Source organism: Phoenix dactylifera, chromosome 2 (assembly GCF_051530095.1).
Source record: "Phoenix dactylifera cultivar Ajwa chromosome 2, Ajwa_hap1_PhDact_Kaust_v1.1, whole genome shotgun sequence".
In the NCBI taxonomy this organism is placed as follows: Eukaryota; Viridiplantae; Streptophyta; class Magnoliopsida; order Arecales; family Arecaceae; genus Phoenix; species Phoenix dactylifera.
Genome location: NC_143191.1, coordinates 46144044 through 46165937, shown reverse-complemented (window position 1 = coordinate 46165937; position 21894 = coordinate 46144044). Strand labels below are relative to the sequence as shown.

The window sequence follows — 21894 nt, the reverse complement described above, 5'->3', positions numbered from 1 at the left end:
TTTTGTTAGCTATCAACACATGAAAATGTGTGCTATCAGCATTTAGTGGCCCTTCCTCTTGCTAATACAAGAATATTATTGCCTTTAATTTAAAAAATAATGAATGTATATTTCACAAAATCATACAACGCTGGGGGAAGGAAAAAAAAGATACCAACCTTCCTAGTCCCAATATACAAAGGACAATGTACATGTATGGAAAAGAATCAAATCCTCATTACATAAATAATCTAATTAAACCACCGATTTCCAACATGTAACTACAACTCAAATTGATTGGAAACCCACACAAGGCATGACCACCTTGCTTACAGACAGATTTTGCTCATCTTATGTGCAATCTTTTCAGGGACAAGAGGCTGGTATCATCCTCATCGCGCTTCCTTGAGAAGGCCGATGGAGGTGGTTCAAACACCTTCCAGAAACGAATTGATTCATCTGCTGCAGCTGATGCCACCGTCGATCCATCCGGACTCTGCTTCAACAAATGAAGGAGAAAATTGAGAACATTAGGCTGACCATGCAGTAAATTTAAAAAAAGAAATCAATTATAGACAATTCTCTGCTTTTGTGGCTTCTAAACCTGAGAAAGATGTAGGACTCTGGCTTCATGACCTCTTAAATCCACAATCTTCGACATAGAAGGGTATGACCACAAACTTAGCTGATTTTGACTGTAACCATGGGCACTCAAAATCTCCTTCTGATGCTTGTTCCATTCCAATGCACAGACCTGTTTGATAATATCAAATACCTTGAGCCATGAGACTGCTATTAAATGGTAACAAATTCCTACTCACAAGTTATTCTTTCAAGATGGAACTGAAAAACGGAACAGAAGGAAAATATCACAAATTAGGCTCATTCCATGATTTATGGAGAGAGAGAGAGAGAGATGGACTTTACCTGTGCACAAGTGTCGATGCTTTTCGTACACTTCCCTGTCCGGGCATTCCAAATCTTAATGCATCGATCAGCAGTGCCGCCACCAGATGCTAGTATATTTGACTGAAATGGGCACCAAGCAAGAGCCCTTACAGCTGCACAGTGATCAGTAAACTTATGCAGGTATTTGGAGGATCCCATGCTTGAAGATTCCCAGACATGAACAAGATTGTCATTGCCACCACTGGCCAGCAAATCCCCAGCTCCTGACCATCTCAGACCACACACCTCGTCGGTGTGCCCTTGCAAACGGGTTACTGATCTGCCAATTGATCTCACTGCAAAAGGAGTTACATTTGGAAAAAAGAAAAGGTTATCCTAAAATTGTTATATCTTCTTTTTTTCATCTCTTTGTGCAGTTTTATGCAAACATAAGGTACAATGTAATGAAGGGCAAGAGTGAATGTACCATCATGGTTGATGATAGAGGCCTCAAGGCTCCCTGATGTCAAAATGTTCTGATTCCAAGAAAGGCTTCCAACTCTGGATGTGTGTCCTTCTAAGATTCTCACCTGAGGAAAACCTTAAGATCAGATCTATTTTCATCTATTTTCGAAATTAAGGTAACAGGATTGTAGATATTTGCAGCTAAAACCACCATTAGAGTTTAAAATATTAAATAGATACTGCAAAGAGAATTCCCCTCAATGGTGTTTTATTTTTCTAGTCAAATAATTCTCATGATAAACAAGACTAGGATTTGCTTCTGGTTTACCTGCAGCAATTCCTGATCCAAGAACCAACAATATCCACTTGTTTGTTATTGTGATATTGAAAACTATCTGATCTATTGTTAAACAAATCAAGTATTCCGCGCCGACATACAAAACTGACACAAGTTTACATTAACTTTGTTCCATACCTGACGCGAGGATGCAACATCCCAGAGCTCAATTCTAGAGCTTGCAAATCCAACAGCCAATCTTTTTCCATCTCCAGACCATGCAACGCTTGTGGGATGATCCTCCTCATCATTCGCTCTCAGGAGCAACTTCACCTTACCATTCTCAGCATTCCGCAGGTATATTGAGGGTCCCAATGCAACAGCTAGAATGTTGCTCTTCCCCCAGTCCAAGAGGTTTAAATAATAGTCATCCATTAAATTTGGCCCATCCAATATGCTATCTGCAGTCTACTCTACCATCAAAAAGGAAAAGAATGCAGTAAGAATCACCAAAAATCATTCTTTCTTAAATGAACATAATCTACAGGTATAGCAGATACTCCTATACCATTGATCCCCAAAAGCTTTCAAAGAAGAAATTGATGAATTAAAGCCATCAACTAGTATAGTTTATTTCCATAAATTTGCTTAGACAAAGATTATCAAAATACCACCAGCTCATTAAGAAAGAAAAATAAATACAATCTGCTCATATAGATGATACTCTGATACCATTGATCTAATCCTTCATGTTTTTCATAATGTTCAGATGCCCCAAAAGCTTTCAAAGAGAAGTAAGAGATGAATAAATCTTAAATTCCTTAGAGAAACTTAACGAAAACTACTGATTCTTAAAATACTGTCAACTCATTAAGAAGTTGATTTCATGCTTTCGTTATTAGATTACCATAACAAGTTGGTTGCCTGGGCATACCCCAAATCGATATATAGCCTTTATCTACACAGAAAGAACCAATATGCACCAATAACTCAAACATAAAGATGAAATCTTTCCCCTTTGTTTTACTGACTTAAGGGATCGCTGCAAGAAAATTCAGGCATTACCGTGGAAATGCGACGGAAGGGCTTAAAGGGTCTGGATCGTTCCCACTCCTCCTGAATCATCTCTTCGACAAGAGGCACGTTCTTGCATCTTCTTGGGATTCCCCTAAAAACCAGCATCCTGAACGGCTTCCCTTCTGAATCCAGCGTCAGCTGTTCTCTCACCTTCCTCCTATACTCATCCTGCCAACAAATTCGGGCAAAGTAATTCAAAAAAAAAATAAAGAAAGAAAAAGATCAAGAAAGAAAAGGAGGAGATGAAGGATTACCCTAGCGGTCAAGATTGCCGGGCGATCATCTTTCTTCTGCAGCCTTTCCCACAGCAAGCTTTGTGCGAGGTCAAGATTCATCAGGCTCCTCGTGGGTATGAATCTATCTCCCTTGAGAAGCGAAAAGAAGAAATTAGGGGAAAAGGGTTCAAGAATTCAAGAACGAGCAAAAGAAAGAAGGGGAAAAAAAGAGCGAATCTTTGGTACCGGTTCAGCGAATCTGCTCGAGGACGGGGTGGACCACTGGTGCTCTCGAAGCCTCATCAGGGGTGATCCCATGCTGTATCTTGGAATCCTCTGATCCATATCGGCGGTCACCGATTGTTGAACGATGGAGAAGAAGCTAAAGATTAGAGGAGGAAGGAGAGATTAGAGCTTCTTTTTCTTTTCTTTCTTCGAATTGATGCAGAGATTAGGGTTCTTGGCAGAACGAAAGAAAGCGGGAGAGAAGGAGGGAGAGACAGGAGCAAACGGCAAGGTTTCCAATCGACACGACTGTGGGGTATTTATAGAGAGGGAGAGAGAGAGGGGGGTGCTCTTCCCGCCTCTCTTTTTTTTTTTTTTTTTTTTTGCTAAAAAAAAAAGGGGAAGGGGGGAGGAAGGGACAAGCCCACCCCGCGTAGCAGCCCCGACCACTGGGCCCCCACCCCGCCAGGAGAATGTTCGATGCGGGTAGACCGAGTCGTGTGTTGGGCACCCCGACCTATTTTACTCATACCCTCCCCACCCGTGGGCCGGCTCAGTTATCCGACCCGACCCTCCGTGTGAGTACGTCACACCTGGCACCACCCAGGCTACCAGCCGACCAGTAGCGCTTCCAGACTCCGTGTCCAGGCGTGGGGCATCCGGTCCCCAAATTTAATCGACGCCCGTGCGTTTCGAACCTGGAACCACTTGGTTGGAAGCAAACGCTCCGTTCCAACTGGGCTACCACCTTGGTGGCCTCTTCCCGCCTCTTTGCGAGTCATGTTATGTAACGGATAACCCGATCCGAATAGGTCTTGTCCGGGATCAGGTGGAGGTGTGTGTGTATATATATATATATATATATATATATATATATATATATATATATATATATATGCTCACACACTATAATAATATATAATATGATAGATATTTTATATTTTAAATATTTCACTTCTCTGACCTGATTCATCACAGTTGCCATGCCGACTTGCGACCACGCAAAAACCATCACCATGTGGATGATTTGTTTTAATTTCTACCTCGTCCAACAACTCTTTCGGATCTCCTAAGGAGGACCAATAAGACTGTCTAAACTACATGTGATGCTATGCAACTTGATTGTTGTAGTTACTTTAATTGAATTTTACATACACACATACATATATGTATACGTGATATATACGTATGTATGTATGTATCAATATGCTTCTTTTGAAAAAAAAATTAAAAAAAAATTTGTGGAGCCTTTTGAGCTATTCCGTTTTCTTGTTACCAAATTTTTTATATATAAAATGTTGTATCCAGTTGGTCGGTTGAGAATACTTGTTTGGAAACATCTGATTTATTCATGAATGAGAACATTTCTTGATAGAAGAGAACTGGTGAGAAACCAAAGAGAAGAGAGAGAGAGAGAGAGAGAGAGAGAGAGAGAGAGAGGAGAAAGATATAGAATTAGACAGAGATAAAAACAAATATCCGTTTGCATCAGGGCTGCCTATTGTCACCATACCTATTTAGTCTATGTGCTTATTCTTTGATCAGAATGTTGAATCTAAAGATCAATTAGAAGCTTTTGAGTGTTTATTAGGATAAACCGGTTGGCTCATCCACCATCGCATTTATTGCTAATTGATGATCACTTATCAATTGCTAGAGCTACTCTAATTGATGCTGTAGTGATAAGAGATTTAGTTTAGGACTATTGCTTGATGTCGAGTCAACATGTAAACATTCATAAATCTGCTATTAAATTTAGCCTTAATGATCTCCGCATCAAGCATCAGATTAAAGTATGCTTTGGTGTTGAAGAAAATGAGAGGGTGTGGCAGTATTTGAGGTTACCTATAATGGGTAGACGACCTCGTTATTCTAAATGCAGCCCAAGGATTCAGAGAGTCCAAGATTGCTTGGAGGGATGGCAATGGAACTCATTATCGATGATGGGCAAAATTGTTCTGATCAAATTAGTGTTGAGTACTATGCCAGCATATATTATGGCTAACACTTTCTTACCTAGAGAAGTTATTAACAGAGTTGAATAGATTATGTGAAACTTCCTATGGGTCTGCATGGATCAGTCAAAAAGGATTCGCCTCCTCACTTGGGATATAATATGTCAACCTATTCAGTTTAGTAGTCTTAGCCATTCACTATCTTCTAAACAGGATGCATTGATGATAAGACATACTGTCAAACTACTATTAGAGCCTCAGAATTTTTGGAGTATGTTGAGAGTCAAGTGTGGACTGGGTGATTTGAACATCATGGGTAACTAGTAGTGCAATTGCTCTTTCATTTGGAAGTTAGATATGCTCTTTTACTCCCTTGCTTGCCTTTAGATTTAGATGGATGGTTGCGGACTAAAGAACTATCAATGTAGTGAACACACCCTGGATCTCCATAGTTTAATTGGCTTGTTGTCTATACACTATCAAGTATGAGGCCTTTAATAACAAAATGGTATGTGATTTGATGGCTACTACAATTAGAGCATGGGGCAAAGGACTTGCTAAACAATGCCCCCCCCCCCCCCCCCGAATAACAAGTGGTATCAGAGCCTAGTACTTAAGCCTCTCATTGACCTAACTGACAACAAGTTAAAGATCTATGTCAATGCCAGTTGGAATCTCTCTTGTCAAGGAACACTTTACAAACAAACCTTCACTTTTAAATGGAATAAATTGTTCTTAGTGGAAAGCACACAAGCTGAAATAGTTCGATCATTGCCATGCAATTTTTTTATCCTATTTTAGAATGGAGGGAGTATCAAGCTGCCAGGTTGCATGAGTGCAACTGTCATGCAGCTAACCTACATTGGTGCGGTGAAGTAAATTAGCTTCATAATGCTACACCATTTTTTTTTTTTTGGTACAAGTGATGAAGGTGCCAAGAAACAGCAGGAAACAGAATCAAACTCAAACAAACTAATTATCAAGAGAACCGAAAATAAGAAAAACCCATAGCTTCTATTTGAGGCAGCAGCTGAAGTTCCGAAGGGATGGCAGAACGAGCAGGGTAATCAGAATAAAAACCTCTTCCCACCAGCCAATCAGCAATAAAATTGGCCTCTCTATAAGCATGAACGGCCTTGAAATAATCCAGCGATGAAATAAGATATTGAATATCCTTTAGAAGGGGACTATAGGCTGACTTATGAGATATGTCATTGATCCGGATGATAACAGTAGAAAAGTGTCCTTCTAAGATAACTACCCTGCATTGCAAAACCATGACAGCAGTAGTGAGCCCCTACCAAGCTGCCCTCAATTCAGTCAGAGGCTGTTGGGAAGTTCTTTGAATTAGCTAATAGAACTTGGCCATTGTGAACTCTAATAACATGGTACCCTGCACCACCAGATTCATCAAAATTAATTTTGAGCAACCCATAGGGAGGAAGCATCCAATTAACCTATAAAGGACGAAGTAAAGAGGAGCTACTCGGGCTGCAGGTGTCCCTAGATTGATTAGCAATAAGATAAGGATTAGAGACAGCGTTCTTCAAAATTCTATTATTTCTGGATATCCACAACAACTAGGCCGCATTATGGAGTAATAGACTGAAGAATAGAGTGGTCCATGGTGAAAGGGAGGTCAACAAATCGTGCAAGGAGACATAGGGACCAGAGAAACCATACTATTCTGAACCCATAACATAATTGAACCCATCGTCCCCATCTTTCTTCTTACCTTTCTTCCGTGCCTATATCTAAATCTAAACAAAATTTGAGCAAAATCAATATTGACCGCATTCGATCTATATTCTAATGAGGTTATCCTGAAAATAGACATTAATTCTTTTTACAGGCAAATGACTTCTTTGGCCAATCAAAAAAGAAGAAGAAAACCTGAATATGAACATGACTTCTTTGGCCAATCAAACTTGCAGCCTGCAGGCTAACAGCGCAGACATTGCAGTAATGCAAAGTTGCAACCAAATTCTATTAAGAAAGCTATTCAGCTACACCCAAGGTGTTAATTAGGTGGAGATAATTGTCACCATCATCCTCTGGTGAGGTTTCACCTTTCAATGTCCAATGCCGCCTCGGCACTGGCTTCTGTTAGTCGTCCACAATCAATGTGAACCGCGTAAACTGCTCTCTTAGATATCTTCTTCCTCATTTTACATTGGATAAGTCATATTATGATATTAAAGTGAATACCAACACAATCCTTATATTTTAGCGCACCGATTGGCATTTCATTTGACTATGGACAGAGTCATTCTAAGCCCTAAGCCGGCCAAGGCCAAATCGGTGGTCCACTTACTTGGTCAGACCATTTGATAGATAGATACCTGTTTGACTAACTTGGCCTGGAAAATAGAACTGTTTATTGGTAAAGAAACATGCAAAAACAGCTATTGGTGAATAGGATAAAAAATATTGAGTTCACTAACTAGGAATACAAAAGAAGAAAGAGGGCGATGACATTAGATTAGGTAAAAAGAGGAAATGTCACTCAGCCTACCATTGGACAAGAACTTCAATAATTAGCATCCATTTACCTTCCATCCTATGCTTCACTGATTCAAATCAACACCCAACAAGAGAAGTGCCTGCTCTCAGATAACAGCTATAAGTTGCAGTGTCAGCTGCAGATCTTGAAGTAAGACAAGACAACGCAAATTTTGAAGGGGAAAATGTGATGTTCGTTGTGATAAATACACCTAGATTGTACAATGTGAGGGAGCCGGTACTTATAACAACTGCAGACCTACTGATAGAATACAACAACACCATTGCTATCGGAAACCATCTCCTTTTGCTTCGACTAGTAAAGCACATCGCAGGAGTTGTAGATGAATAACTATTTGGATGGAGATTTGGATCCCATAAACCCCATAGCATACAAGGTAGAATCCTTTTCCGAGCACTCCTTCATGCTGCAGGGGATTCAGTGAAACAAGCAGCACCAGCCACCATAATGAATATAAGTAGCTACTAATCATATGGGTCTGCAGAGAAGTCAGGCTCATCTGGTTTCTGTAACTTGGGCATATCAATGCCCTTGATTTTTTGAGCTCCTTTTCTTGTGCTGGCAGCAAATTTTGAAGCCAGAATGGTCACCCCAAGATTCTGTTTAGGTTGAGAAGCATTAATGGAGCTTGAGTTGCCGTCCTCTTCCTCCTGTCCTGACTCATTAGCAGCTTGTTCATCTGACTGGGAGGAGAATGACTCCCTCATGTTCAGATCCTTTGCCATCTTTCTCCTCTTGAACCGACGCCAGGCTGCTTGAATGAAGCAAGCTGCCCATGTTCTCCAATGGTGGGAATAGAAGCGCAATGTGTGCTGTAGTTTCCTGCTATGAAGCCGCCTAAATTGGTTGGCAACAAATTTTAGGTCTTCTGCTCGCAGTGCAAAGGCCTCCACTTCGACAAGGGCTCTTACTGTCCGAGTGGAGGAAGGCAAATTGACAGTGGATTTCGGAAGCAGAGCCCAGGCAAGCAGTTCCTCACCACAGAAGTCACCAGGTCTCAAAGTTATGGAATTAAAGAAACCCGTCCGGCCCCCATTGGTGGTAGAGCTTTCTAATCTGCCACGAATGATAAAGAGCATTTCTGTCACAGGGTCACCCTCACGGACAATGTAGGTACCTTCGGTGCTCAAGCAGGATACCAGACGTTCGCATATGGCATCAAGAAGCTGATCATCCATTTGTGAGAAAAAAGGAACCTGCAATTTGGAATTTGGAAAAAAAAAAAAAAGCTAGTTTTTAACAAAAATTGAGAAAAAAATATTAGAAAATCAGTCTATATAGGAGAACATATATCGCAAGTTGAATAGCGTTTGGGGTTGGCAAAATGAACTATTGATATCTCACATGGTGACAAAGCTTTCTAAACCCTGTTTAGCCTATTTTTCCAAAGGTTATCTGCATCACTTGAAACCAATATATGAAATCATTACAGCCATATAAAAGTCTTGATATTTCTGTCAGTAAAAACTTTGACATTTTCTAAACCAAATCACCCCTGTGCCCAAAATAACCTTAAAATATAATCAAAAAAATAACTTATAATATCCATGACTAATAATAAATAGAGCAAACTGTTCGGCATAACTTTTATTCCTAAGATACACCTTATAATTGTAATTACCATATTGTATACTATTTCCTCCCCTTTCCTCGATCACGAGGATTCAGTTTCCATTTCATGTCTCGTTATATGATGCAATCCTAGAACCTGGCCACCACAACTCAACCACCCACTCTTCCCTGATGGCATCCTCAAAACCCACCCTCAACTTTGGGATGCCCAAAATAGACATCCCCTTACTTTCCAATAATAAAATCCCCACCAGTCATAGCTGCAGCACTACAATTCCCACCAACTTCAGGAGATGAATCAGGTGGTGACAGGGATGATATTCTCTCCATTCTTCATATTTTCTTTCACTTCTAAAATATATCTCGACGATAATCATTATAAATTTAGCTTAGTACCACTTATTAAACAACTTAAGCTTGCAGGTAATTTGTTGTGCTAATATAATAATTGCCAACTTTATGCTTTATTTGGTGTGAGACCCACTGAGATCTATGGAAAAAGCTGAAGTTTCAACATAAAAAAATCAAAAGGAACAAAAAAAAAAAAAATCTTCACATGTTCTGATATATAGGAGTTATTGTAGTATTATCAAGTCCATTTATTAGAAGGATCCGAAATAATTATCATGCATATAAATGGATTTCAACCTAAAATCACTAATAGATGCTTGCTTGCTCTTTAGATTTCCATTTGCACTAGTTTGGCATGCCAATCATACCTAAACATAAATTAATATAAACCCTCATACAAATTTCAGGGAGTATGAACCTTTAAATTTTAAATTGGATTTCATCGAGCAAAATGAATGAAGTGGCCAAAATTCATGTAAAATGAATGAGCAGTAGACTAATATATTTCCCCGATAACTAGTCTTCCTTGAAAGCCGTTATTTATGAAGCATGTTTGACACATTATAGCAACATAAGCTCATCCATGATATCATACATATTACTCAATAACTAGACACGAAACTCTTCTAAAAATCTTCTATGTGACTGTTGGGTATAAATCAACACATTTTAATTGCATCACATTCCACTGGTTAAGCTAAGGCAAGGTTGTAATTGAGATGCTCAAAACATAAGAAGATCGAATTAACTAAATGATATTCTACATTAGGACATTAAAAAGGAAGTTTGAAAAAAAGAATCAAAGAAAGAACAAGTATCTGGAAATGAAGTGAAGAATGACACTCCACATTGCATAATGCTTTTGTCTTCCATTTATAGAATTAGATTAATTTGATAAGAAATAATCAATTTAATTAACTGCCTTTCCATGGATCATACAGAAAAGGAATCTGAAAGATAAGTTTGTCCTTTCCCTCCATGAATGAAGGGAAAAACTCCAACAGATACCAGTGTCTTATCTATTGAGATCTAGATAAAAGATGGGGTTAACATTGTACCCGTCGAACAAGGTCCAAGCAGAGGTGACGTTGAATATCTCGTCGAAGGTCTGCAGGTAAGGCTCGCAATATAGATTCTTCATCAACGCCTCGGGTTGCAAGCCACTTATATTGAACAAAACGCCTGACTCGTTCCCGCAGATCATGAGGAAGTTGGCGATGTCTCATCCACTCTTCAGTGTCTCTTCGCTTTAGCCTCCATTCTTCAAGCCTTACAGTTATAGATTGCAGGTATGTCTGAAATATAAATAGAATTTTATCAGATGGGAGAACAATAATAATGTTGTGCATTCTAGAAGCCCGAAACAAGCACACAGGAAGTCAAATTTTCATTTTGCCAAGTTCATGGTTTTAGTTTAAATCAAATAGGGAAAGGCATGCCCAAAACAGCATAAAAGAAAGCCAATACAGAATAGAAAAATATATCAATAAGAATACAAGCATATAATCAAATACGAGGCTCAGAATTAGTTCATAAAATAAAATCAAGAGAATGCACACCTAAAAACATGAAATGGCACTAGTTAATTAGAAGCATAGATTCAATACAGCATGGCATATATTGTGTTGAACATTATTGGTGTGTGGCACAGCTTGCATGCTATTGCGCCAGTGTATGCCACGCACCAGTATGACACAGCATGCCATGATACATACCATGCCAGTACCAGTCCAGCATGCAAGACCTCAATCCTTGATACATACAAGGTTATGCATTGGAAACATAAGGTGATGGAAGATATGTATGTACGCATGTAATATGCCAGACATTTTTCTATTTACATTGCTAAGAACGTTATAACACAAGTAAATGAGTATTGGTACTGTAACATTAAAAAAAACTACACTAATGAACATAATAGAAATGAAACTAACTCAGAAAATAATAAACTCAGACAGAAATGCAGCATAAAGAACATTAGTGCACATACCTCCAAGAAAAAATGAGATAAAATAAATTAAAGCACAAACACAACAGTGGATAGTAGAAAGCAGTGATAAAGTTCCAACAGACAAGTGGCCAATGCCTCACCTAACAGATAATAGCAACCACAACCAAATCAACAAACCTTATATATTTTGGAACTTTGGATCACCTTTTATGAATTTAGTGCTCACAATTTTCATCAAGGATTTCTTAAGCCACCCATCATTTTTACCACTCAAAACAAAATCCAAAATTCATCTCTCTCATCTCTCTATCAAGCCCTTCCTGTTTTCTAATTACAGTTGCACCAAAGCTCATCCTCCTTTTATGAAAACTATGTGTGACATAAAAAATGTGAGCGCAGATAAAACTAACTAGGGCAAACTTAGACCAGCCAAGCGTCCATTTAGACAACATAAGTCTTGCCTAAGTCCAAACCCACACGATTCCACTCTGCACATCACCGTCTACATGCTAATCGCAATGCAATTATGAAGAAATATAGAGGCAAATGCATTGAATGAAAAACCACAAAGTGATAAATTTCGATCTAAGAATAAATTATCGATGGCAAAAGGTGAATTGCAGCAGTGGTCACATCAAGAGATTCTGGATTCGATTCTTCGATGGCATATCACCACAAAATTTGGACTTGAGTAAGGCCTCACTACATACATACATACATATGCACACATATAAAGGTCTTTGGTAGTTGAAATCACCCAACTATGTCCAAAACAAAATTAAACCTGTGGTTTGACCTAGTGTATGCATGAAGGAACAAGAAAAGCAAGACAAGCTGTGGGTCGTCTTAATTACAGTACCAAAGAAAATTTGCCAATTAAAAGAGTCCAAATACAATAATGCACTTTCGTAATCTAGGTTACTAAGGAAAAAGCAAATTAAAGTACTGAGCTCATGCTAAAACAATGGGCATGGGTTACATGCTACACAAGTAGCATGGTTTGATGATGCTACCCCCATGCAAATACTGCCAACTAGACATGACGTTGCTTCAATTAAAACTTAGAAAACCAATCAACAGTTGTCAGCCTATAATTTAAGGGGCACCATGTCACTCACCAAAGTCATCTTAGTTCAAAGTGAGCATCATACATGGAGGGTAGCATCATGATGGTGCCACTTTGTAGTACCTAAACTTCATCCTAAAACAATACAGCAATGATCTCATGCTCTTTTTATAACATCTATCCAGGACTATAAAAATTCAGGAATCACTTAATTTGTAGGCTTAACTAGTTAACAAATAACTTAACATTTCTGAAAGATGTAACATAATACAATTGGATAAAGGAAAGCTTGGCAATTTGCATTATTTTGTACCTGCATGTTTCCAATTAAATGTGCAAATAAGACAAGACCAAGGATAGCAATGAGTATAGCAAACAACGTCTCCCCGATGAAGGTGCTTGTAGTCAAAGTCTGACCATATGAGCTGACAATAAAAAGAGAGATACATTAAAAATCTGAAATCAATGTATATCAAGAAGAATTCCTAAACAGCTGTTATAGACACTGTCAAATTAAATCAACCTTTTCTTTGTTAAGTCATGCCATCAAAAACATTTTCACAAAAGATGTTCCACCTAGGCAACTAAAAGGGAAACTAGTGAGTGGCGCAAAGGGCACATTTTTCTACTCGAAATGGACTGGACTACCAATGGCCAACGAAAAATGCTATACTTCAATTATACCCTCGTGAGATATATCTCCTGCTAGCTCAAAGGGTTAGGATCCTAAGGCACTCATTCGGTAACTGCAATCAGCTTGCTTCCCCTTAGTTTTTCTGAGCTAAATGAATAAAGAGAGAAAATGATTTCCAGAAACCGGTCCTGATAAGATTTTATATTATTTCAAGAAAATATGTAGTAAACAAATGCAAGATTTGACTAAATTGGATAACAAACAAGAAGATATAGGGCTCCAAATCAACAGTAACATTGCTAATATACTCCTTTTTTTGGAAGGGGGGGGACATGCCTACTTTAGCCTGTTTCTGGAAAAAACAAAAAATACACCATAATAGTTCCATGTTGGCTTTCATATGAGAAATATGGGAACCAAACAAATTCATACCTCAAATTTTGCAAACCCCACCAGAGACAATAGAAATATTTCCTGATGAACCCCGAGGAGACAGCATCATTGGTTAATGCAGGTGAAAAAATGCCAAAGTTGAAAGAAATATCAGAGTTAGCATCACAGTTTGTAAAAACAGTTGTGTTAGTTGCCCAGACTTGTCGATTGCTTTTTCTTGAAGAATCACAATCTAGAAACTTAGGATCACATAATGGTGTATCCATAGTGCCATTCTCCTTTTTGCATTCTGATTTCCAACATGTTGTCAGTCGTTCAACTGATAGCAAGTACCATGATGCTCCTAAAACCTGATCAGATAGAACTTAATTCAGAAAAGGATTAATTTAGAGTGTAAAATAAACATATTCAATATAATCTGTGAGTAGTACATCCTATTGTAAATTCCAACAAAATCATATAGAGTAATTTATGCAAGTTAAGTAAGGGAAAGTTACAGACGTGGCTAGCTATCATGTAAAGCAGTAGATTGTAAGCAGCTCCCGCCCAAGCAGTCTTTGTAACAACTCCAGTTGCCTTAATAATTTGGTAGCTTAGAGGAAATATGAGATATAATCTTGGAACATATTGAATCAGAACAATCAGAGCAAGAGCATTATTATTATGATCAGCCCTTGAATTCCTAATTGCTGGTATCACTAGCCAAATAACAATCTGCAAAAAGGAAAATGAAAAGTAGTGTCAAGGCAACTGTTAGATATCAAAACAGAAAAGACAACCTGATGACAACACCTACTTGTGTTTACAACTTTTGGAGCTCAAGAATATTCATAAAAGTAGAAATTCTCTTCCAGATAATTTTTTATGTTCCACCAAGGGTAAGTTTGAGGTTGACCAACAAATAATGTGTTGATACTCATGCAGTTATCCCGTTATATTACACCCCTACAGAAACTGTTATAACTTGTAGTGGATACAAAGGCCCTTATTTACCCAAATCTCTCTAGATCATGAGTATTTGGGATTATAATAATGATAGTTACAGGGTCTGTTCTTTGCCATTATAATGAGAAATAACTTACAGTTAAAACTATGTTTTCTTCCCTATGTCTATTTTCAATTCCTTTGTTCATAAAAGTAGTTGTTCAGATGCGCAAGATCGCCATGCAGAAATAGAAAATTGACCTATCAGAAATTCATCCTGTAGCTATGGCCCATATCTCCTGCAAATTGTAAATGACTAGCCAATACATCCACTAGAACAGCAGTTTTTGTTAGCTATCAATACATGAAAATGTGTGCTATCAGCATTTAGTGGCCCTTCCAACTTTTCAACATAGTTCAGCAAAAGCAAGCCTAGAATTATGTGCAATAGCACACACAAAAAGTTCATATATCTCGCAGAGGTTTGGAGCAGTGGTAGTCAAAGGTTACACATTTCTGTGATATTAGATATCAATACATGAAAATGTGTGCTGTCAGCATTTAGTGGCTCTTCCACATTTTTGAGTTCGGAGGGCTAAATCAAAAATGTTGAATTGTCACTCTGGGGGATGGCGGAAGCGCTACAGACAGCTCCTTTTTTGTTATAGGTCGGATTGCTGCATACTTAGAACTCTCTTCCCATACTGCTTGTACGGAGTCTTTCTCGACCATATTTTTCAACATAGTTCAGCAAAAGGAGAACTAGAGTTATGTGCAATTGCACACACAAGAAGTTCATATATCTTGCAGAGGTTTGGAGCAGTGGCAGTCAAAGACTACACATTTCTGTGATATCTTTAAGCAGCTGCCCAACAGTACCAACTTCATAATACACTTGTTTACTCTTTTCATCTTTTTGATAGATGTCTAAGAATCAGCTTCAGTTTAGAAGGAAAAGTATTTGAAGAATCCAGATGAGGAACTGCCAAAAAAAGCAAAATAAAGAAACAGAATGCAAAAGCTTGTAAATTTAGTTTTTAATCAGTGACATGACACATTATATATGACTTGAAGGCTTGCGAAGAACTCATAATATAAGCTTTAGAGATGCATGTAGTTTCCTCTTCATCCTTATTCTTCTTATTCACTCGATAAGAATAGCTGCAAGGTTTTAAATACTGGTACCAAGCCCTATCCCATGTTTCAATTGGAATGGTATGGTATAGGTATTAACATTACATACTGAAATTGTCATATTCCAAAAACTTAAAAAACTATGGATATAGATGCTGACAGATACCGCCACCACGCATCATTACTAACCGGTTCAGACTAGTACAGCTGGGATGCACCGATACAACTATTTTGGCATCCCAACACCCGTATTAGTGCCCATTTCATGTCAGAATGGTACAGTACCAGTCGTATCATTCTGCTTCAGCAATTTTTTTATATGTAAGTTATGGTACCATCATAGTCTACAAGTAATAGGAAACAACTAATCAGTCAATGATTACTAAAATGCTACAATTGGAAAAAGCATGAACCCCAACAGGAAAACTTTGATTTTGCTTCATCAGAAAAATGTGTTATAACTAAATGGATTCATCATAAAAATGTTTCAATAAGGAAGATTGCTTTCTTAATTCTGGTTTTAATAGAGGTTAAAGTTTTGGTCTTTTAGAGTCAACAGGGTCCTTTGGTGCTTTTGGAATTTTTTATACGAAAAGGGTTCAATGAAGCTCCAAAACAGAGAAGACCTCATCTCAAGAAGTTCACTCCAATATCTTAAACACTCCCTTTTTCCCCTTACAATGATTTGCTCAATCTTGACTCAAATCAGAAGGTAATTCTTTTCTTAAAAAGCTGTGGGAATGTCCGTTTATGGTTATTATGTAGTGGCAGGATGAATTGCTAAGGAGAAATTGAGCAAACAAGCAAGCATTTCTACGTATATGTGGGATATTTAAGACTATTAATACTGAACTTAACAGTGAAGATTTAGATCTTTTTTAAGAATCTTATAAACTTGATTAAACTTGATTAAATTATAGCTACTTCTCTACTTTTATTTTATTAAAAGGAAGGCATATCCATATCAATGTACTTCCTGCATTTCACATATAGCTTATCTGAGCGATAACATTTATGACAATGAAATTTTAGAGATAAACCACATCAACAATTCAATAGTCTTTCTAAAGATCAACTTTGAAAGAGAAGAAAATACCTGTGGTAGAGGCAATGCAGCTGCCAGATCAACAAAAAAATCGGATCTCAAATATCTCCTGGCAATCTTTTTAGGATCCTTGACAAGCTCTCCCCGCCCAAACACCCTGGAGCTCGGTGCTACGTAAGCGGTCCGAAACTTTATAGCCATGTGCAGTACATAGAATAAATCAGCAAGTGTCCGGAAAAAGGTAACAATGATGCTCAGATGATGGTCCATCCTAATACATGAAGTTTTATTGCCCTTACTGATGGAAGGCAAATAGAAATATAGAGGATCTATAAAAAGAGCGACCAAGCATGAGACGAGGAAAACCCAGTTCCATTTTAACACAAGGTCACTTCCTGGATCAAGGATCCGCTTCCTCCATGGCTCATGATCCTCGGCAAAAACCTTGGACTTTCCAGAACTCCCACTACTAATTTTGCTCGTTACAAGTCCTCCAGGTTTTGCTATCCGATAGGTGGGTTTGGCTGGGTTTTGCATCTCATCACGATTGAACCTGCATAACAACGAGGCACATCAACACCATGAGAAAACTTTTAAACAGGTAATGCTTCTGGCTCTTGCTTGATCCTGGAACCTCATCGGACAATTCAACAATCATGTTAAATGGACTTGTTAAGAGGGAGGGAGGGGGGGAGTTCTTAAATTCTGGCAATGAGTTAGATACAACAACGGTGTATTTTGCTTCATTCTGTATTTGCATCAGGAAAAACATCAGATGTCTGATATGATCCCATAAAATTATTAGCAGTTCAACAAAGGTTCTTCTTCAAATTTTCAGTTCATCCTGTAAAACAAAGTCAAGAAATTCTAGCAAAACCTATAGCACTAAGAGAATCAAGACAGGTTTTGTTGGGGTTGGGTTTAAATCCCAATGTCACAGCCACATCAAATATCTGCTTTCTAACCGTGCCTTCTCCAAAAAAGGAAAGCAACAAGGGTCTGCCTACTGCTATCGTGCGAATCTTCCTCAGTTCGTAGAAGTATAAATCCAAGAGAAGTAAACTGCGGGTTTTGTTCATTTCTAGATGCGAAAAGAATGAAATCACTGATGGATTCTATCGGGCTTCAATTCCTAAGCTAAGAACCACATCAAGATTGGATTTTTTTTTTTTTAAAAAAAAAAATAAGTCTTGCTCAAAAAGAACAATAATAAAGATGGTTCGCGCACTCACCTTACGGTTCTCTCCTTCTTGAGCTCCATCTCATCGTCAACTCTCTTCGATCCAAACATCGCTTCGAATCCGATCGAACTCGCAGAGGATCTACAGACGACCTCGTCATCGAGCGAACTCTTGAAGAACCCCTGCAACCCTAGCCATTTACTCCAACAAGGGGCACTAGAATGCCGACTGGAAAAGGGAGCAAAGATGACTCCTTTTGCTACAGTGGACCTCCCGACTCCCGCACCGCCAAGTACGGATCCTTTTCTCAGCTGGGAGTGGGTCCAAAGAGGAAAGAAAATCTCTGGAGGCCAGTATCGTCGCAGAAGCCGAGCGAACGAGACCGGGATAACCTTTTTAATTTTTTTGTTTTCTTATATCTATGCAGGCGGTTGATAAACTTTTGTGTTTTCATCAGACCTCAACCTCAGAAGGGGGAGCGTCACGGAGGAACAGAGAAGCAACAAGAAACTTTTGATTTTTCTGTACGAACACACGAAAAAGAACTCGAACATAGACCCAAGTGAAGGAACCGGGAGCCAGGCTTGCACGACCTTCAATCTAGACCTTGTTTACCGGGGTCTTTTTTTTTTTTTTTTTTTTTTTTTTATGAGTCTGCCGGTGGCGCAGAATTGAAAGTAGCTTGAAAAGATATTACCGATGCCAAAATTGCGCTGAAGCAGATTATAATCATCTTGAAAAAAATTTTGAGTGATCGACTAGATTCAGCAGAATGTTGATAGACGGATGGAGTGACTGGCACCCACTACTGCATGATATATGTGAGCTCATAATGGAGCTTGTGGCATTTCGGGCCACTTATATGTTTTGGAAGAAGAACAGTGCAACGAACTGGATCACCACCTTCGCAGTACACCATTCAGAAAAAATTTTATCAGAGAGTTTTAAGTCCATCTATTTTCTTCCCCGCCCTCTATTTTACTATGGCTCTTATGGGCGCACTTATGCGCGTATAGCATGAGCTATCCTGTATTGAAAAAAAAACAACAACAGACAAACTGTATATATTTAGTATGCATATATCTAATAAATTTAGAAGATAAAATATTCTAAAGTAGCAGCGGGACGGAGAACTCTATCCGCAAAATTTCATCGGAACGCTGGATCCAATCCGTATGTATGCCTGGCATTCTAGAAGTCTCTGGGCTTCCCACTTGAGTAGAAATATTTTAGTATTGAAACTGAGCATAAAAGTAGTGTCCCCCCAAGCTGCTTAATCTTTTCCTATTAGAACTTATCCTAACATAAAAGTTGTTTTCTATTTCCAGACAGAGGCACGTTTATTAATCCATTTATTGTTTACACAATGTCTCACTTTCAAATCCCTGCTTGTGCTAGGATAAATGCTTAGATTGTTTATGTTGATAGAGGAAGTCTAGAGTCAATGGATAGATTAATTTATTCATAAAGAGAAACGAGTTGTTTCATTTAATTTTGCAATACCTGTTTTACTTTGAAGATCAATAAAATTTGATATTATTTTATCGGCTGAAAATAAAAGGAATAAAGTTGGAGAATATTATTTCATCTAATTCCATCTTATTCTGCAGCCAAACTCGATCCGTATCATACTTCAAAATTATGGAATGTACTGTGGTCCAAATCTAATCAGCCAATCATAAGTGATGTATAATATTAAGAGATAAATAAATAAATATATATATATATTAATTGAATATTTTTTTAAAAAAATAACCAAAAGGTTGTTTTCGACCTCACTTAAGGCTTAGAAATTTAATACGGGTTGGTTGGACAATAATTCGGTATCTGTCAAAAAAAAAAAAAAAGGCCTGGCATATCAGATTGTGAACTCTCCTTTCTGATTCGTTATTTAGAGTTTAGTTTTCTTATCATTCTCCATAACGTTTTTAGTCTTTCTCACGGACATAACTCCGGTGATTTTTATTCTATTCTTCGTCGTTCCTTGGGGGTGCAAATCGATATCTTTCAAATTTTAGTATCGGACAATGGCAATAACAAAATCTATATTGGTTTAGTTTGTAGGAAAAAAAATTATTAAAATATTTTTTAAAAAAAATTGATTTATAAAAATATATCATTTAAAAAAATAATTTTAGTATATTTGGTTGACAATAAAAAAAATTTCTTTTTAGAATGAATTATTTTTGGTTGAGCATCTTTTTTTTGAAAAAATACTTTTAATAAAGAAAAAAAATTTAATCCATCGATTTTAATGGCTTAAAAATAGTTCACAAGAAAAAAATTAATTTTTAATTGATGGAGAAATAGCTTTCTATATTTTATATAATTTTTTATAAAATATAAAAACTTATTTTTTTTATAAAAATACTATTGTTTATTTTTTGAAAATATTTAAAAGAAAAAAAATTTCTGCAAATGTGTTTTTGTTTTGTATAATTGCGGCTCACATTTTGCGAGTGCGGATGCGGCCAATAAAATTAAAAATAATAAAAATAAAAAATTTGGCACTCCTTGGGAAAAGAAAAAAAAAAGAAAATTCCCAAACGAAATTGTTGGTCGTCGTCCATTCAGTCCACCTTTTGATGCCGTGGGCCCGTTAGATTCTTTCATTTTATAATGCGAAGGGACCGCCGAGGCGCGTCGTGCTCTCCACGGTAGTCATCGCCGGTTCTTTTGGACGTCGATGTCCACCCCACCTTTGGGGGTCGCCTTGACTCTGGAGACCGGACCCACCAAAGAGGACTTACAGCTCCGCTTAACGGTCCGGCATAAGAGTGGCAGCGACCGCGCCACGTGTATTATAAGGGTTCACACTGCCGTCCCTGCACTGAGGGATAGCTGGGTCTCTGTATTACACAAAAGTCTTATAGATCGGATCAGGATAGATTGGATATAAATTGAATAAATACAAATCGGATCTAAAATTCATCAATCAAAATCAAAGTTTTAAATATGAATCTGAATTTTTTATTTTGACCTGCATAATCTATTTTTTAAACAGAATAAATAAATTTTTAATGAATTAAATAAATTTAAATATATTGAACAGATTAAATAGGTTGAATTAAACATGCTAGAAAGAGATTAAGTATGTTAAATAGGTTTATTGAATCGTAACCTGATCTAATTATTAAATGGATTAAAACGGATTAAGCAGGTCAAAGGTTTAAATCCGAACCCAACCTATTTAATAAATAGGTTAGATGGGTTGTTCATTTATGATCCAAATTCATTTATATCAAACCAAAACCTGCTTAAAACAGAGATGGATGTTGTTGCATCCGAAGAACCGAACCATCAAGTTCAAAGGGGTGAGAAACAAGTCCAAGATCGAACAGCTTAGCACAAATCCAAGAGCACGATGAATGCTGATGTTTTTTAAGGTTTGAACGGCTGACCGGGCATGGTTGTCCCTTGCCATCTTCTTATTAAATAAACAGATGATTTACCAGATGCTTCACTCGCCAAAGTTCGAAGAGAGAAGGAAAACAGTACGAAGATGAAGAAGGAATTGGAACAACATAACCAGGATGCTAGAAGCACAGGGCGATGCTAAATCGGCCAGGATGGCCGATGAGGTATATTTATTTATATATTTTCTTACACTTTTTCTTATATGTGGGCCGGACTTTCCTTTAATGGGTGAATCCAACATGTGAAATTTTTAATAATGGGGTTAAAAAGTACGGAAACAGGTTCGAACTCAGAATCTCTGTTTTGATACTATGTTGAAATCACCACTTGGCTCAAAAAATTAAATTGATAGGATGACATGGATTTATTTATATATTTTATATTTTCTTACACGGGAAGAGCATATCAAGCCTTGGTGTCATCCATTCAGGTGAAACCAAGACTTCGTATACCAGATAATTATAGAGAGGGATGCACTTCGAGTACAAAATGGGTGCATGGAGCGTGCAATGCGTTTTCTAAATGACTTGAAACACATGAAGATACTAGCATCAAAAAGCTCTGCCTTCTATCAGCGATACCACGAGAGCAACTCCTGCAGTAGAAAAGACTTCAACAAGT

General features: G+C 37.8%; 2 protein-coding genes across 2 annotated transcripts; both read right to left on the bottom strand.

Moving 5' to 3' along the window:
• Nucleotides 1-58: 58 nt before the first annotated feature.
• LOC103700069 (cell division cycle 20.2, cofactor of APC complex-like) lies at nucleotides 59-3440 on the bottom strand. The gene is made up of 8 exons (XM_039125527.3): nucleotides 3148-3440; nucleotides 2941-3051; nucleotides 2675-2854; nucleotides 1808-2077; nucleotides 1355-1457; nucleotides 907-1223; nucleotides 584-733; nucleotides 59-475 (listed from the first exon to the last, which is right to left on the bottom strand). The coding sequence occupies exons 1-8, from the start codon at nucleotides 3244-3246 to the stop codon at nucleotides 326-328; spliced, it is 1380 nt and encodes a 459-aa protein (XP_038981455.2). The 5' UTR covers nucleotides 3247-3440; the 3' UTR covers nucleotides 59-325.
• A 4212-nt stretch (nucleotides 3441-7652) lies between these two features.
• On the bottom strand, nucleotides 7653-18720 carry LOC103699361 (putative cyclic nucleotide-gated ion channel 14). Its single transcript, XM_039125535.3, has 7 exons — nucleotides 17908-18720; nucleotides 16727-17228; nucleotides 14074-14286; nucleotides 13612-13922; nucleotides 12859-12970; nucleotides 10587-10823; nucleotides 7653-8801 (listed from the first exon to the last, which is right to left on the bottom strand). The coding sequence occupies exons 1-7, from the start codon at nucleotides 17964-17966 to the stop codon at nucleotides 8070-8072; spliced, it is 2166 nt and encodes a 721-aa protein (XP_038981463.3). The 5' UTR covers nucleotides 17967-18720; the 3' UTR covers nucleotides 7653-8069.
• Between the last annotated feature and the right edge of the window lie 3174 nt (nucleotides 18721-21894).

Excerpts from the sequence above, each read along its gene's own strand:
- LOC103700069 (XM_039125527.3), bottom strand. The coding sequence starts at position 3,246 with ATGGATCAGAGGATTCCAAGATACAGCATGGGATCACCCCTGATGAGG. Across the intron at positions 2,855-2,940 it reads CGGCAATCTTGACCGCTAGG|GATGAGTATAGGAGGAAGGT; the intron begins GTAATCCTTCAT and ends ATTTGTTGGCAG. Across the intron at positions 1,224-1,354 it reads CTCTATCATCAACCATGATG|TGAGATCAATTGGCAGATCA; the intron begins GTACATTCACTC and ends CTCCTTTTGCAG.
- LOC103699361 (XM_039125535.3), bottom strand. The coding sequence starts at position 17,966 with ATGTTTGGATCGAAGAGAGTTGACGATGAGATGGAGCTCAAGAAGGAG. Across the intron at positions 17,229-17,907 it reads AAGAAGGAGAGAACCGTAAG|GTTCAATCGTGATGAGATGC; the intron begins GTGAGTGCGCGA and ends GTTGTTATGCAG. Across the intron at positions 13,923-14,073 it reads TTTACATGATAGCTAGCCAC|GTTTTAGGAGCATCATGGTA; the intron begins GTCTGTAACTTT and ends CTATCTGATCAG.